Raw genomic sequence first — 17,539 nt, forward strand, 5'->3', positions numbered from 1 at the left:
GTCACAGCATGGACCACAGACTCCTCCATCGGGGGCCCCACGGAGGCTGGGCCTGGGGGAAAGGATGAGTATTCAGAGACAGACAGCAAGAGACACAGCCAAGGGTCACACACGAAGATGACTGTGAGGACGCTGAGAGAGGAGAAGAACAGAGTCAAAGGGGACCAAGGGCAGCACAGACAGACAGAAGACAGGGGGACAGGCCGAGCCAGAGACTCCGACACAGATGATGAGGAAAAAGGCGGGAAGAAAAAGACACGGGAAAACCAAACGTGGAACAAAGCTCAAAATCACAAAGAAGACCAGCCTCACTGGTCTGAAAGAGACTGGTGAAACCCCCAAGACTATGCCCCTAGAATTAAACTCACTCCCGTGGCCTAACAACAGACAGGCCTGCAGAGCAGAACCCCCACCCCAGGGAGAGGCATTCTTTAGCACAATCAGCCTCAGGCAGGCGGCATTTCCACAGGCAGAGACCTGGGGAGGCGGGAATGCACAGGCAAGAAGGCCAGAGGGAAAAGGTAACCACAGGGAGCAAGCGGGAGGTGAGATGACACACTGTGGGGAACGAACCGGTGTCACAGACAAGACGTGTATCAGCCGTTGAATGTAAAATGAACCTGCTTTGTAAAATTTCACCCAATCACAATAGATAAAAAAATAATAATCAAAAAAGAGATACAGGAAAACCGAGTGAAAGGGAGGACAAAGAGACAGAGTAATGAAGCAGCAAATCCAGAGGAAGGGAGCGAGATGCAGGTCAGAGAACGGCAAAAAGAAAGAGAGACAGGCCTGGCAACATGCAGCCAATTGCTCACAATGGTGAGTGACATCAAACTAGAGATACTGGTATAAACCCGCTTCCAGTCCATGGACAGCGAGACAGGAAAGAGACACCTCCACAGACAACATGCTTGTCTCTAGAGAACAGGATTATGGGTGATTTTTGTTCTCCCTATTTTACAGGTTATATATAAGTATTAGGAGCTCTGGTAGCATAGTGGCTAAAGCACTTGACTGCTAACCAGAAGGCTGGCGGTTCAAACCCACCAGCCACTCCTCGGAAGGAAGGTTGGGCAATCCTACTTCCGTAGTGATACTGCCTCGGAAACCCAAGGAGGGGTCGCTATGAGTCGGGGCCGACTCGACGGCACATAACAACAACAACAACATATAAGTATTATTACTATTTTTATAATCAGAATGACAAAATAATCTTTTATAAGAAAATAACAAAAGGAAAAAAAAAACAAACAGGGAAAGAGTACGTCTCCACGGCATTTAGATACCACGGAAGGACCGGAAGGAGGCAGGGGCTTTGCCGGTGGGTCGGAAGGAGCCCTAAGTGACTCCTAGGGATAGAGGGCTCTGGGGGGGCTCCTCCTGGCTGTCCCCAGGCCTCCTAGGACAGTGACAAGGACTCACGGGTGAGGTCAGGCAGGAGCCAGGCGTTGCAGTTGACCTGGTAGAGCAGAACATCGCTGCTGAACTCGTCAGGGTCCGAACGCCCCCCCAGGACCACCATGGTGTCCCCCAGTAAGGCTGAGGCGTGGAAAAGTCGCGGGCGGGGCTATTGGGGAGACACATGCCAGGGTGGCTGTCAGAGCCCACAGCTCTCCTGTCTTCTTGGTCCCTCTTGGCCCACCATCACCCCTGCATCTCCCTGTGCCCCTCCCCCAGCCCACCTAATCCAAAACATCCTCAAATCTCTCCTCCTCCAGGAAGCCCCCCTTCTCCCCGAGAAGAGCCCACAGAGCTGCCTTCCTTCCCCAGAGCCCCCACGGCCTGAGCTGCTCCCTGGAAATTCAGCATATGCTGCTTCAGGTGAGCCGCCCACAGGTCTCCCTTGAGTCCCATCTCACCAGCTGGGCCAGGAGTGCCCTGGGAGTAAGGCTCACAGACCTTATTTCCATCTCCCTCTTGGTCCAGACAAGAGGGGCTTGCAAATGGTTTTTTTTGGGGGGTTCCATGGCTTCCCACATATTGTCCTGCCTTTGGCCTTGTAAGGCAAGAAGCACAAGGAACCTTAGTCCCCGTTTTTATAGATGGGGAGGCCCAGCAAGGGGGCAGAACCTGGCAGGGCCACACCAAGAGTCAGGGCAGAGCTGGGACTAGAACCCACACCTTTCACCTCCTGGTCCAGGAGCTTTCCTCCAAGTCAGGGCTGGAAGAAGGGGAGATTGGGGGTGTCACAGTTCAGTTTAGGAGACTGGAAAGGAGAGGACGTGGGAATCCAGGATTGGGCCAGTCCCTGGGGCATGGGGAAGAGCCTCCCTGTTCCCTACATCCATCTGTCCGGGTTGCTTTTCCTGACCTTTGCCCCCTGGGAAGGGGCCAGCAGGCTCCAGGTGCGGTCGGGACAGTGCAGCGAATAGAGCTCCGGGGACGGGGCAGCCAGCTCCACGTGGAAGCGGAAGCCTCCAAACACATAGAGGGAGTCTGTGGCCTCGTGGTAGACGGCGGAATGACCATAGAGACCTGGGGGCAGAGGGACCCGGCGATGGGGCAGGGCCAATGACAAGGAATGTCCCCACGCACCCTGACCTTCCTAGGCTCCCCTTCTCCATGGCCACACCGCTACCCTACCAGGCCAGAGACCTGGGAGTCCTCAGTTCCTCCCTCTCCCCTCAGCTCAAAGGCAGTCATCAGCAATTCAGGGAAAAGGAGAGGAACCCATTGTCAGGAAGTTGGAACCGATTCTTAGGAGGGAGGGAGAGAGGGTGACTGGAACGTCCCAGGAGACAGTGACTGAAGAATATAGAAGGAGCAATTGAGAAAGGAGAATGTCTGAGAGGCCAGATTTTAGAACCTAGGGGAGGCAGAAGGAGCCCAGGTGGCACAATGCTTAAGCACTCTTCTGCTAACCAAGAGATTGGTGGTTCGAACCCACCAGCTGCTCCATGGGAGAAAAGGCCTGGCAATCCATTCATATGAAGAATACAACCCGGAAACGCTACATGGTCTACTCTGTCCTATGGGGTCACTTTGAGTCGGGATCCACTTGAAGGCACCCAACAACAAAAGGGGAGGCAGATGGTGGCTGCACTGTCACTGGGAAAGGGGGTGGTCATGAAGTCTGGGCGGGGTAAATAGAAAAATACAACATCTCATGAGACAGTGCCCGGGGGCAGAGAGAACAAGGAGGGTGGGCAGTGACCCAGGGTGTGGGAGAGGCTCAAGAGCCTGCGTGAGGCCCTGGAGGACCAGGGCAAAGAAGCCGCCCTCCCTGGCCCCAGCCCCACCTGTGGGGGGTGTCCCACTCTGGGCTCCGGACACCCAGGTGCCAGTCGCCAGCTGGTACTCGAGCAGCTGCTGGTTAAAGCCATTTTCGGGGGAGTAACCGCCCACCAGAAGCAGAGACACACCACGGCGGGCAGTAAGGGTGTGGCCTGCAACTGCTGGTAGCTCCACGGTCTGCGGGGCCTGTGGGAGAGGGAGGAGGTCGCCAGGAGGCCGGAGGGTAGGCGTCAACTTGTGGGCAGCAGGAGACCCAAAGGTCCCCACACTCCCCTCTGACTGCTCAGGAGGTAGTGAGCTCCTTGGATAGGTCAGAAGCCCAGACCTCCAACCAGCCAAGGTCCTGGCAGGTAGACTCCTGCTACCTCAGCCTGCCCTTCAGAGCAGAACAGCCTGGGTTTCTCTGGAAAGCCCTCGGCCCTCTCTCTCAGCCCAGGTGGCCGGTGGGGCTGGCTATACTCTGTTCTAGGCTGTGTCCTGGCCTGGCCGACCAGAGCACCACATCCAGCGCACGAACCACAGCTGGCCTGGGACTAAACATGACCCAGGATGGACCAATGATACTCAATTCTGGGGCCTCTGCTGGAACCCCAGGAGGAAGCCTTGGCCTCTGATGACCAAGCTGGCAGGACCTCCGGTGGCCACCTTCGCAGAGCTGGGTGGTGGGGGTGGTGCTCACCTTCTCCTGCCGCCACTGCAGGGTGGTAAGGTTGAGGACCCAGAAGTCGCAGGTGACACCCCCAGCCGTGAGCCCCCCCAGCAGGTACATGGCGCCACGGCCGGCGGGAACATAGGCAGCCGCATGGAAGGAGCGCGGGGAGGGGCCCGGGCTCCCGTCCTCGGCTCCCGCCAGCATCTGTGTCCACCGGCGCTCACTCACTGAGTACCTGGGGCCAAGACACAGGCAGCGACCACAAAAGCAGCCTCACTATACAGGCATCTCAGTATCCCTTGAAATAACCCCCCAACAGGAATCCCAGTCTCCCCTAGGGTGACTCTCCTCATAGGTATCTCAGCATCCTCTGGGGTGACTCCCTCACCCCACAGGTGTCCCAGCAAACCTAACAGTCATCTTAGCGTCCTCTGGGGCAGTACCACCTAACTGAGTTGACGTGAGTCCCTGGGGTGAGCCTCCTGTGAAAAGTGTCCCAGCATCCTTTAGGGCACCCTCACCTATAGAGGCTTTCCTCCTGAAGTGACCCTTGTGTGACATCTCAGCATCCCAAGGTGACCTTCTCTCATTCAGTCAGTCCTCACCTGTACAGGTTTCCCAGCAGCCCCTGCGGCAGGCCCAGGCCCCCAAACATCCACAGGGTGGCGTCAGGTCCTTCCACCATGGTGTGTCCCAAGCGGTGCAAGAAGCGGCTAGCAGTGTCCTGAGAGGGGGCGTGGTCAAGAGTCAGACTAATGTCAGGACCAAGTGTCAGGTCTGGACTGGGCGGGGAGGGGTTGTTCCTGGGAGTGGAGGTAGAATGATCCAGGAAGACAGGTGGCAGGGTGCTTCCCCGGAGAGTGGGCATCCACAACTCACAGCTGAGAGGCGGCTGTCCATGAGGGTTTCCCAGACAAGCTGCCCACCGTCCAGCTTCGTGGCACAGTCAGGGCCCCCAAAGCCCTCCGCACAGATGCACACGCCCAGGCTCTGGGGACAGCAGCAGGAGGCTCAGGGGGAGCCCGGGTCACACCCCCATCCCGCCTGGCTGTCCGGTCCCACGGTACCTGGTTGCAAGTCCCTGCCCCGTTGTGGGCATTGCAGTTCTCGGGACACAGAGCCATGCGACAGTGTGGGCCAGCCCAGCCCTGGGGGCACCGACAGAGGCCGGTGCCTGCAGCCCCGTCCTGGGGGACGCACTCCTGGGGGACAGGGCAGCTCCCAGGGCCCCCAGACCCACAGCGGGCAGAGCCCACCGAGGCATTGAAGCCCCAGGACGAGGAGCCGTTGGCCTCCCAGTGCAGCACGAGCAGCCCTGTGGGGGGGGGGAGAGGCTGGGGTGAAGCCACGTTCTGGGCACCACTCTGCTCCAGGTTTTGAGAAGAGCCAGTGTAGGTGGGCAGGGAAGCAGGACCCTATGATCTTTTATAATCACTCCTGGCTTATCTGTCCTCCCTCGGCCTTCCCTCGCACAGCCCATATGCATGGCCCTTCCCTTGCACAGCCCATCTGCGTCCCTCAGTTTTACAGCCTAAATCTCTCCCATCCACCCACTGCCTCCCACCTCCTCCGCTGCCACCCAAGCCAGTCTCCCGGCTCACCTAGACACATGCCCGCCTCCCCGCTGGTCTTCCCAGCCCCCCCCACTCCACTCCAAACCCTTCCACACCTCCCTCACACAAAGCCAAGCCTCCCACCTAGGGCTGGGCAGAGGGTGGGATTAATTCTATGATAGGCAAACTATGGGGGCAATGACATTCTGCGGTGGAATTCTCGCCTTCCACGTGTGTATCTGGGATGCTAAACGGGCTTCAGCAGGCACCCAGACCAAGACAAACTAGGAGGTAAGGCCTGGCAATCTACTTCTGAGAATGAACCAATGAAAACCTGACCTATCACAGTGGTCCAATCCACAACCAATCACTGGGCAGCGCTTCATCTTGTTGTTTGTGGGATTCCTGAGTCAGAACCACCCCTCCCCACAGTGTGCCCCGTGCACGAACACAGGATGAGGACTGGTGCAGGAAGCAGCTAGCACTGTCCTGGCAGCTAGCAACAACATATAAACCATCCCTGGATAAACTCTGACTTTCAAAAATGTCTCCTCCCAGGGCCCCTCAGCCCACCACCACCCACTCCCTGCGTCCTCTGCCCTCCCGCTGCCTGCCCGGCCCCTTTCTGTTTCTCCTCAGAGTTAGGTTTCTGCTTTTCCCTCGGCCCGGAGCAGTCGTTGGTCCCCAGCACACCTGCTCAGGCCACCAGGCAAATCTGTTATCCTTAGGTCCTATCAAGTTGGTTCCGACTCACAGCGACCCTACACACCACCCCGTCCTACACCATCCTCACAATGGTTGCTGCGTTTGAACCCATTGTTGCAGCTACTGTGTGAAGCCATCTCATTGTGGGTCTTCTTCTTTCTCGCTGACCTCTGCAAAGCCCCCCAACTCCACAGAGGCGGCCAGGCGCGGCGCCCGCACCTGTCTGCTGCCTCAGCCCTCAGCAAAGGAGCAAATACTGTGCCCCGAGCTGCTTCATCTCCCCACGGGCCTGGGCCTGTGTTCCTGGCTCAGGGCCAGCTCCCCATCGGTGTTCAGTAAACAGCTGTGAGGGAAGCGAAATTGAGGGCACCTCCGTCCTCAGTTGCTCACTGTGAGGGGCCGGGGCTTCCGAGCAACCCACCCCTTTCCCTCCCAGCCCTGGAGCCACTCTGATTCACAACACAAAGAAAATCATTTCCAAACTCTCCCACGGGTATTCACATCACATTTCTGTTAAGAGGACTCTCTCAACCTCTCAGCACTGCTGGCCCTTCCTTTGCTGTGTGGGCTGCCCAGTGAACTGTGGGATATTTAGCAGCCTCTCTGGCCTTCACCCACTGGGTGCTAGTAGCACTCCCCAACACTGACCAACAAAATATCTCCAGACATTCTGTCAAATGTCCCCTGAGGGGCAAAACTGCTCCAGGTCAAGAACCAGGCCCAAGAAGCTGCTAAGGAGTCCTCACACCAGCCCCCTCACTCATACCAGCCCCCCTCATTACCAGCCCCCTTCATATCAGCCCCCCTCACACCAGCCACCTTCTACGTGCCCCAAAGATGTGGTTTACCAGGCCCTTCCCTTCAGAGAGGTCACCCAGCCAGCACAGTCTTCCCTGTTTTCCACTCAACTGAGGAAACTGGCCCAGAGATGGCGAGGGGCAGTGTCACTAGCAAGTCAGTGGCAGAGTTGGGCTGGAACCCAGGTCTTGGAGCCCCCTTCAGGCAGTGACGGATGGGGAAAGGAACACAAAGCCCAAGATGAAGAGGCCCCACGCCCCCGTACCAGACAGGGCTTGCACGGTGAGGGGCCTGTCCCGCCGCTGGCCACAGAAGGCAGCAATGAGGCTACGGTCTGACTGGACGACACCAGTGTCCAGGAAGCGAGGGAATCCATCGAATGCTAGGACATAGCTTAGCTGGAGAGGTGCAGAGTTAAAGATTAGGGGACCATGAACATGAGAAAGACGGGTGCTTAGGATCTGGGAGGAGGAGGAGTTCAGGAGGAGAGGGCAATCCGGGTCTGGAAAACGAGTCGTTTGAGGATCCAGGCCAGGGCTGTCAAACTGTGGCGTTCAGGCCACCAGTCCTCATCCTGTGTTCGGAACAGACATGGCTAATCAATCAGGACTCATGCATTAAGCCTCATTCTCAATACCCAGCTCCAGGCAGCCACCACCAATCGATCAGAGTTGGCACAGAAGGTGAAGCTATTTACAACACCTGGTCGGAGGAAGGGAAGCTGAGGACCTGGAGAATGGGGGACTGCAGTCCAGGAAACAGGAAGTGATCTGAGAAGTGGGAGGGCCTATGGGCTTAAAAACAAAGGGCTCGGGATCTAAGAAATAGGGTTTGGGGTCTTAGGGATAAAAAAATGGGTGTGGGGGTCAGGGTCTGTCTAGGTTGGGGAGATATGGTTCTGGTTCCTGGAGCTGAACCCTAGCCCCCTCAGTGCTTACCGTACATGGGGTACTACTGTCAGGGGAGAAAGTGAGGGTGAGTGGGGGGCACAAGGTCCCGGGGGCACATGGCTGGAGCACCTCGGTGGCTGACACAACCCACACGCAATAGGACAGGCCTGGCCCAGCTCTCGTCGCCCCACCGCCCGGAGGCAGCAGTCCCCCGACCCGGCGTGAGCCCAGTGCCACTGAGGACACGTTGGTGAGGAGGGCACGACCCCCACACTCCCGGAAGCAGGAGCCACCGGCCCTGGGGAGACAAGAGGACAGCCAGCATGAGCTAGCCCCGCCCCGCCACTCTGTCCCCACCTTAGCCCTGCCCTGGCTTGTTGCCAGGCTCACCGGGGGTCCCCATAGTAGCCAGGGGAGCAGAGCTGGCAGTGGGCGCCTTCAGTGTGGTCCTGGCAGAAGCAGAGCCCGCTGAGGTTGTCACAGTGGCCCCGGCGTGGGTCCCCATGCCCGTTGCACTGGCAGGGCCGGCAGCCACCTGAGCCCGTGGCATTCCCGAAGCTGCCGGGCCGGCACCGTTCACAGTGCTCACCCCACGTCCAGTCTGTGGAGGCCCCATCAAGTGGGGTGCAGAGTCAGGGGCAAGGGCAGGAAGCGGCTCAGACCAGCCAGCTCAGCTGATCCTTGACCCCCACCCGGTTGCTTCTAAGGGGGAAACCAGGGCCCAGATTCAGGGGCAGAGCAAGTCCCAAATGGAGGAACTGAGGCCCAGCCCGAGACAGGTGGAACGGAAACCCACCTGGGGGAAGAAGCAGGGAATGGATGGGGCGGGGGGACCCAGAGCTAGAGGAGGGGAGACAAGGCCACCCTGAGATGGAGGAACGGGAGCCCCAAGGGTAGAGGAGGCTCCCAAGAGGCCCGTGATGCAGGCTGGGCCAGGTGTGGGCATCTGGGATGAAGGGACCCTCACCCTGGCACTCATCACAGAAGCCAGGCCCCCGCTTGCGACAGTGGCTGTGGAAGTTGCAGCCACAGTCCCGGGAGCAGCGGGGGGCAGGGGGGCCTGGTGCAGGTGTGGGTGGTGGCAGGTCTGATGTCCAGCCCAGGTCACACACGCAGGTGAAGTCAGGGGGGCCACTGCACATACCATGCCCACAGTCCTCCAGGCACCTGAGGGGCCAGGGTTGGGTTAGGGGAAGGGCCAGGCAGGCATAGAGCCCCCAAAGCACTCCCCCACCATCTCACACCACAAAACTATCACAAGCCTGCCTCCTTAGTCCTGGACTACGCGGGTGGCCCTGTTGTCATGGTAACCTCCTCACACGTGGTAACTCTTGTCTCTGTAGTAACCACATGTCTCCACAGGTGATCTTTTCTTCGTGCAAATCCCTTTTCAACTTGGTTTTCCTCTATCTCTATGGCAACACTGATGTGCACAGCCCGTGGTCTATGGGTGACCTGTCTCCATAGTAACTAACTGGTTTTCCATTGGGGAGCTGGTCTCCACAGACACCCTGCTGCTCTAATGAGGGTCTAGCCTGCAAGGTCAAATCACCAAGCTAACTGGGGATGCTGGCTCCACAGGAAGGAACTCAGCATCCCATTGCTTTACCCCTCCAGATCCAGGCACCCAGCGCCGGGGTGGCATCGCCATGGCAACCCCGCCCACTCACGTGCGGTTGCAGTGCGTGCTGCCGTCGCCCTGGTACCCCCGCTGGCAGTGGCACTCGTAGCTGAGGGGTGTGTTCAGGCAGGCCGCCCGTGGGTGGCACCGTGCCAGGCCCAGGCGACACTCGTCCACATCCGGGCAGCGGGCGTATGCCCAGCGGGCTGGGAGGGCCACAGGCAGCCCCAGGCCCTCCCCAACCCATAGGGAGCAGTTACCCCCACCCAGAGGCCCAGAGAAGTCCCCCTGCAGGCACCTGGGGGGTGAGAGATTGGAAATAAAGGGAGCAGGCGGGAAGGGGAGGCAGTAGAGAAGCAAGAGACAGACACAGGGAGACCGTGAGGCAGAGAGGAGCCAAGGCGAGTGAGAAACAGCAGTGTGAGCATGGAGAGCGGGCCAGGGAGAAGAAAGGGGGGAGAAAGAGAAAGAAACGCCAAGAGGTCACAGACAGACAGAGGGACAGAGAGAGAGAGGCAATGAAGGAGGAGAGAGGGCCAGGAGCAGAAAGACAAGGCAAGAGGGAACAAGCCACAGAGGCAGAGAGAGACGAGGGGGAGAAGCAGAGAGAGATGGCGAGCAGAGGGGCCGGGGCAACAGCAGGAGACGATGGTAAGGAAAACGGGGGACGGGGGAGGAGGCAGACAAAGAGGCCGTTAGATTCTGGGTGGAACCGGCCACACCACCCGTCGCCCCTGCCCAGCAGCCACGCTCACCGGCCCAGCGTGGGGTTGTCCTCATTGCCACACCAGCCACACTCATGGCTCTGCAGACACTCGTGACAGGTCAGGAAGCGGTCACAGCTCCGGCACCGAGGCTCTGAGTGCACGCTGCGGGGATGCAGGAATAGGGGCTCTCAACGGCCGTGCCCCCACCAGCCTGGACCCTCCCCCAGCCCCGCCACACGGGCCGCACCTGTCATCCCAGCCTCGGCAGCCCCCATGTGGGTACCGGGCCAGGTAGGCAGCAAACAGGAAGCAGGTGTGGGTGGACTGGCACCAAGCACACTGGCTGGAGTTGGCCAGGCAGTCCTCACAGGTCAGGCGCCTGGGGGACGGAGGCTGGGGGTCATTAGCAGCCCCTGGCTTGTAGCCCCACATTCACCTGCTCCCTGGGCCCCATGGGACTCACTGGCTGCAGAGCGGGGGACATTCCTCTGGGCTCTTCAGGGCACCTCGGCTCCGGCCTCGCCGGCTGCATGTAGCATCCCCTTTGCGGCTGGTGCTCTGATGCCACTCACAGAAGGGGTCCTGGGGGGCAAAGAGGAGTCAGTGTCACCCCACAGATCACCCCCTCTAAGCCCACCTTTCTCCTGAACTGCCAGCCTCTCTGGGCATTCCTCTCCAGCCAAGGACACCTACGGCTTGTTCCTGCCCAGCAACTAGCCCCTTCTGTTGTCAACAGCACCCTTGCTCCGTGGTCTGGGTGGGGCTGGTATAAACCTTAGGATCCAGAGATGAGGAAGGGGTCACCACTCCATCCCCCACATCCTCAGTGATTGGTTCAGGGGACTGTATAGGATGCAACCAGAGCCAACGAAACATGACTCGGGGGCCGAACAAGGGGTGGAGGACAGACAGGATGGGAGAAGGGTGCTCTCTTTCCACTCGGGACTTGGTGGCTGAGTGGGGGATGCAGGTCTGGAGTCCTTGCAGCTTCCTTCCCACTCACACGGAATGAGCTCCCCAGGCAGACATGGCAAGGAAGACGATGAACGCCTGACATTATCATTTCAAGCCCTGCAGCTGGCCAGGCCTAGAGACCTACTCTTGGGCTCACTGGTTGGTTGAGCCAATCAAGAAAGGTTTCATTGAACTTCCTGCCCTTACAGCCATGAAAGTCCTGACTCCCAAGGGCTCATCTCTCCTGCCTCATCTCCTCTGTTCCACACCTGGCTCTTGCCCTCAGGAGCCCCTCAGCTGCCCATGCCAGCTCCAGGAGCTCCCCTTTCCCAGTCCCCAGTCTGCCCGTCCCAGTGACCTCTGTCCTGTGACCTCCCTTCTCCGCTTCAGCAGGCACCTGGGTGCAGGCGTGGCAGTCACGATGCTCCTCACAGAGTGGGCAGAGGGTGGGCACCAGCACCAGCAGAGATCCGTCAGTCCCATCGTCACCGCAGTGGGCACCCCCCTGGCGCAGGTGGCAAGTGGCGCTGGCCAGGCACCAGCCGCAGCCTTGGTCCGCCAAGCAGCCCAGGCAGGAGGAGTAGGAGGCGCAGGCCGCAGAGCGGTAGGGCTCCAGGAAGAAGAAGGAGATCTCCTGGAGGGTCACATGAGGGTCAGGGGTCCACGCCCCTGGTCGAGGTCAGGAATCAGGACTTAGGTTTGGGGTAGGGGTCAGAGTTTGCGGCTAAAGACGGAGGTGAAGGGTTTGAAGACAAGATTAAGACTCAGGACAGAAAGTAGGATTTCAGGGATCTGCAGACATAAAGATTAGGATTTGAAAGAATGTAGAGATTGGAGGTCAAAGAGTGGAGGGCAGGAAGTCAAGGTCAATAGGGCCAGGGCAGGGGTCAGAACATGAGTTCAGGGGTCAGAGACTGGGATCTAGAAGATTAAAGGGGACGTCCAGACTTTAAGGGCCAACAGTCGAGGTACCAAAGGTCAGGCCCTAGGGAGTCAGGTGTTGGGGGCAGGGAGGCCAGGGGACTGAAGGCCAGGGCCTGGGGGTCAGAGGCCAGGGCACTCACACTGCCACCTGGCACGCCAGTCCGATCCCACAGCAGGGTGAGCTCGCTGTGCCCAGGGCCCACGGAGCCGTTGAGCTGGCCCCGAATCTCCACTGCGTACTTGTGGCCCCGCCCAGGTAGCAGGAAGAGGCGGCCTGAGCCTGGGCGCTGCAGCCGTCTTGTCTCCTTCTCCTGCTGAGCCACCCAGTGCCCCACCTCCTCCTGGGAAGAGGAGAAGGGCCTCTGAGTCCCTTAGACCCCAAGAACCTCCAAGTACCCCCAAACCCCCAGCAAGCCACTTCCCACTCAGGGGAAGGTGACTGGGTAATTCTGACCTTCTCCACCTTCTTCAAATTCCTCCCCAAATTTTGTCCGCAATTGAAAACCTACTCTTTTGGCTCCAGGGCCCTCCCTCCTCCACTAGGCATGTATCTTGAGCCTCTGATTTCCCCCTAACCCTCCCCAAGAACCCCCAAATTTCCCCATAGCCCCACATGTACCACGGACACCCCCCTTGACAGCCAGGCACCCTCACCATGTTCTCTGTGTCAGGGCCACGGGCCATCCGAGCCAGGACGTGGAGCCGCTGGGCCCGGGCCCACACCGCCACATCCTCAGCTCCTGGCCCAGCCGGTCCCCCTGGCAGCAGTGGGTGGATGAAGCCACGGTAGACCAGGGACACATCTGTCTCTGGGCTGGGTGTCAGGGTGATGGTCGTACTGCGGACGATGGAAACCTGCAGCAGCCAGGGATGTGGGGAGCAATGAGGACCTCTCTGGACTGCCCCGAGAGTCCCCACAGTCCTAAGACCACATCAGAGCTCCAGTCAGTCCAACCTCCTTCCCTAATTGACTGAGAGACTGAGGCCTGGGGGGCAGGGCTGCTTGGGGAACAGAGTCAGGACTCAAATTCAGATAACATAATGGGGTCCTAGAGCCCACTCCGACCCCAGCCCCTGCTCCGCTCCATCTCATTAAAACTCCAGGACTTTTCAGGATCTTCCTCCCCAGTTCTCTACCTCCTACTTCAGCCCTTAGACGTCCAGATCCACCATACAAAGTGACACATACATTATATAATTTACTCCACTAATGAAAGATTGGAACAACTCAAGAATGCATCAGTGAGAGGCTGTTTAATTAAACTACAGCACTACAGCATTAAGATATAACCAGCACAAAGAGAAAAATGCACACCCATGTTCACTGCAGCACTATTCACAATAGCAAATAGAAACAACTTATATGCCCATCAATAGACAAAAGGATAAACAAACTGAGGTTCTGCGGTGCAGTGAATTACTTAGTATGGCTCTCTGGCCATGGTCTTTGTGACTCCCACCAGATGACTGGGTGGAACTATGCAAATGTGAGGTGCTTATGGCCCACCAATGGGATAGGACAGCTTGTGAGTAACGTAAAAAAGGTACATGGCACCCTTGTAGGGTGGGACCATGCAAATAAGGTATATGGAGCCCTAATGTGGGCTTGATCAGTTTTGCCATCTTGTTAGGCTTAAAATGAGCCATTCGAGAGGTAGTGAGGGGGAGCTCACTACCATCAAGAGAGAAGAGCCAGAAGTAGAATGTGTCCCTTGGACCTGAGATCCCTGCACTGAAGAGACGGCAGGGAGACAGCAAAGACACAACAGAGAAACGGCAGCAGCAGGGGCGAGAAAACCAAGAGGCTTGCACCAGACAGAGCAGCAGGCTTCCTGGCCCATGGAGTGAGAGAGCTGAGTGCTTTCAGGCTGGAGACTTGCTGGAGGAGTGGGGTAACTCTCTGGGCACCTATCGACAAAGCTAAAAGAGTTTTGTAACACTGGCCCAAGCAGGGCAGAGGTCGAGGCCAGAGAGAAGCGTGTCTGCGTCATGGCTGAAAGGAAGCTGTCCTGATTTGAAGAATTGGAGCCTAAGTTGTTTCTGATCCTGAATTGTAACCTGTTATTTTCCTAACAAACCCACTAATTATGAGTATTGTCTTGAGTTCTGTGTGGCCAATGCAACGAACTATCAAACCCAAGAGAAAAGTAGACTGCCATCAGAGTTGATGTCAGAACTGGTAAAAAGGTTGCGGGGCTGGTATGTCCAAGGGACCAGCCTTGGGCTGTTGATAGTTTTGTGGCCCCTACCTCCCCCTTATGAAGTTAGGGGAGGTCAGAGGACGCTGCTCCCATGTCCTGTCTGTAGGTACATACACACAATGGAATACTACGCAGCTACAAAGAATAACAAGGAGTCTACTGAACATCTTACAACATGGATGAACCTGGAGGACATTATGTTGAGTGAAATAAGTCAACCACAAGAAGACAAATATCATATGGCTGCATTATTATGGAAAGTCAAAAACAGATATACACACAGAAAGCAGAGTTCTTTGATGATTACCAGAGAGGGAGAAAGGACAGGGAGCTGCTTTCTAGATAGTAGACACTTATTACTTCTGGTGACGGGAAAGGGAAGACCAAACATGGGTGAAGTCAGCACAACCTGACCACGGGAAACAAAGACACTAAGAAGGACACAAGAAAAAGGTACCATACTGGTAAATGTTATAACACAGACAATTTTGCAACAGTAAAAACCACCAAAAATGTATGTGGTTATGTAGGTAGATATGGATGCATATAAGTGCGTGTTGTTGTTGTTATGTGCAGTTGAGTCAAACCTGACTCATAGCCACACCTCCTTGGGTTTCCGAGGCAGTATCACCACAGAAGTAGATTGCCCAACCTTCCTTCTGAAGAGTGGCTGGTGGGTTTGAACCTCCAGCCTTCTGGTTAGCACTCAAGTGCTTTAGGCACTACCCTACCAGAGCTCCTATATATGTGCATAGAAAGGCACATTCGAGTAAATGCACATGTGTGCATGGGGGTATCTGTAGGCATATGTGTGCATAGAAAGGCACATTCAAGTAAATGCATGTGTACGTATGGGGGTATCTGTAGGCTTATGTACAAATATGTTTGTATGTGCAGCATATATATCCACATATGCAACAAACCATATAGAGAGCACAGTTACAGAGGCTTCCTAGACAGATCCAAACAACTCATGGAGCTGGTTTACAGGGTTAAAGGCTTGGGGCTATAGTCTTGGGGGACAATTTAGTCAACTGGCACATTGCAGTTCACAAAGATAACATTCTACATCCTACTTTGGTGATAGTGTCTGGGGTCTTAAAAGCTTGCAAGCAACCATCAAAGATACAACTAATGGTCCCATACGGAGCAAAAGAGAATGAAGGAAGTCAAAGGCTCAAAGAAGAAATTAGTCCATGAGACTAACGGCCCACACCAACCGCAGCCTCTTCTATCCTGAGACCAGAAGAACTACATGATGCCCAGCTACCACTACTGACCACTCGGACCAGGGTCACGACAGAAGATCCCCAGACAGAATGGAAGAAAAATGGTGAGCAAAACTCAAATTCCCAAAGTCGAGCCAGACTTACTGGACCAATAGAAAGTAGAAGAATTCGTGAAACTATCACCCTAAGATAACCTTTGAAGCCATTGTTGCAGGTTACCTTTCAACAAAATAATAGATTGGCTTATTAAAAAAGGCACTATCACCCTTGAGTACTGTGTTCCCTCGAACAATGAACTACATTAAACCAAGTGGTCAACATTTACCCAAAAGCAAAAGTGAGAAGGCAAGGAGGGGCAGGGAAGCTAGATCAATGGAAACAGAACAAACTGAAGGGAAATAACAAGAATGCCGATACAACATAAAAATTGTAACCAATGGCACAGAACAGTAGTATAAAAATCGTTAAAGGGGAATCTAATTTGCTGTGTAAACTTTCACCTAAAACACAATTTGAAAAAGGAGAGAGATAAAAGAAAATAAAGCTTGGGGGGGGGGGGGAGGAGTATAAATGGAATACTATGCAGCTGTTAAAAAAGAATGAAGCAGCACAGATGGGGGAAGACAGATGCCAGGCCACAGGAAGATCACCAAGGAACCGGAGAACAGAAGTTGAAAAGAGGCAAGGAGCTTCGTCCAGAGCCAACAGAGAAAGCTTTACCCTAGAGCTGGGGCCCTCGATTCAGACATCTACCCTCCTAAACTGTGAGAAAACCCATTTGTTTGTTTAAGAAAAAAAAAAAAAAATTAGGGTGATTCTGAAGCTCTGTGATGGGACTCTCACCAGGTCACGTGAAGTGGAAAAAACAAAAAAAAGGGAAGTGGTAGTATGGTGTGGATAGTAGGCTATCTTTTGTGCAAAAAAAAATAATGAAATGTCACATTTACTTGTATTTGAACAGGAAGACTGGAAGGACATAAAAGAAACCCAAGTGGATCTTCCAGGGAGAGCTGGAGTGATTGTGAGTTGGAGGGATGTGGGGGCCACTGAGGCAGTGGGGAGTGAGGCAGGTGGGAGAGACTCTCTACCTAAATTTTTCTATCACTGGTTTTTGAACTCTGTGGGTCCATCATCTATTTTAAAATTCAGCAAGGAGTCACTGTGGAAGAGTTTGGCAGTTCCTCAGTAAGCTAAACACAGAATTACCACACGACCCACCAATTCTACTCCTGATTATATGCCCAAAACCACTGAGAGCAGGTTCTCAGACAAAAACTTACACACTTGTTCCCAGTAGCATTATTCACAACAGCCAAAAGGCAGAAACAACCCAAACACCCACCAACTGAGGAGGAACAAAATGGGGCCCGTCCATACCAGGGATTATTCAGCCACAAAAAAGCATGAAGTAACTCCACGAGCCAGGACACGGATGGGCCTTGAAAACACTGTGCTACGCGTGAGAAGCCACACACAGAGGCTACGCAGAATTCCATTTATATGAAATAGCCAGTTATTTGAAATATCCAATTCCACAGAGATAGGAAGCAGATTAGTGGCTGTCAGGGGCTGGGGGGAGCGGGGAATGAGAGGAGCTGCTTCACTGGCACAGGGCTTCCTTTCAGGGGATGAAATGAGTCTGAGCCAATTTGATGGCACCTAACAACAACAGATACTGGTGTTGACTGCAGATGCACTAAACGTCACTAATGGTAAATTTCATATGTACTTTGTGGTTATGTGTCTTTCACCACAATTTTTTAAAATCACTGGACCAGTTGAGATTGGAGGACTCCCCGAGATTAGTGGCCTGAGATAGCCATCAAATCTTGAACTGAAACTAACCTGAGGTCACCTTGTAGCTAAGTTAACAAAATGGCTCAAAAAATAGTGACTTTCACTCTTAAGTACTGTGCTCCTTTAAAAAAATCACCTACACAAACTGCTAGGTAAACCTTCCCCAAAACACAATAAAATATTATGCGGGGAGCGGGGGAGTCACCTTTAGGAGATCAAACGGTCAACAATGACTTTAAAACAAAGATGAAAATGTAAAAAAAAAAAAAAA

The 17,539-nt window shown here is 55.2% G+C and overlaps 1 protein-coding gene across 1 annotated transcript in view; it reads right to left on the bottom strand.

Moving 5' to 3' along the window:
• MEGF8 (multiple EGF like domains 8) overlaps positions 1-17,539 on the bottom strand; it is a 54,076-nt gene that overhangs the window by 14,592 nt on the left and 21,945 nt on the right. Inside the window, exons 12-30 of the mRNA XM_007943131.2 lie at positions 12,696-12,896; positions 12,182-12,382; positions 11,515-11,751; positions 10,627-10,745; positions 10,411-10,542; positions 10,212-10,325; positions 9,506-9,754; positions 8,803-9,002; positions 8,226-8,436; positions 7,884-8,133; positions 7,211-7,343; positions 4,957-5,204; positions 4,769-4,879; positions 4,495-4,613; positions 3,917-4,124; positions 3,243-3,423; positions 2,315-2,478; positions 1,426-1,570; positions 6-52 (exon numbers count right to left, since the gene is read on the bottom strand). Coding sequence (XP_007941322.1) covers positions 6-52; positions 1,426-1,570; positions 2,315-2,478; positions 3,243-3,423; positions 3,917-4,124; positions 4,495-4,613; positions 4,769-4,879; positions 4,957-5,204; positions 7,211-7,343; positions 7,884-8,133; positions 8,226-8,436; positions 8,803-9,002; positions 9,506-9,754; positions 10,212-10,325; positions 10,411-10,542; positions 10,627-10,745; positions 11,515-11,751; positions 12,182-12,382; positions 12,696-12,896 — 3,270 coding nt within the window. The remainder of the gene's footprint in view (positions 1-5; positions 53-1,425; positions 1,571-2,314; positions 2,479-3,242; positions 3,424-3,916; positions 4,125-4,494; positions 4,614-4,768; positions 4,880-4,956; positions 5,205-7,210; positions 7,344-7,883; positions 8,134-8,225; positions 8,437-8,802; positions 9,003-9,505; positions 9,755-10,211; positions 10,326-10,410; positions 10,543-10,626; positions 10,746-11,514; positions 11,752-12,181; positions 12,383-12,695; positions 12,897-17,539) is intronic.

Source organism: Orycteropus afer, unplaced genomic scaffold (assembly GCF_000298275.1).
Source record: "Orycteropus afer afer isolate SDZICR_OR568_19922 unplaced genomic scaffold, OryAfe1.0 scaffold00099, whole genome shotgun sequence".
NCBI classification, from domain to species: Eukaryota; Metazoa; Chordata; class Mammalia; order Tubulidentata; family Orycteropodidae; genus Orycteropus; species Orycteropus afer.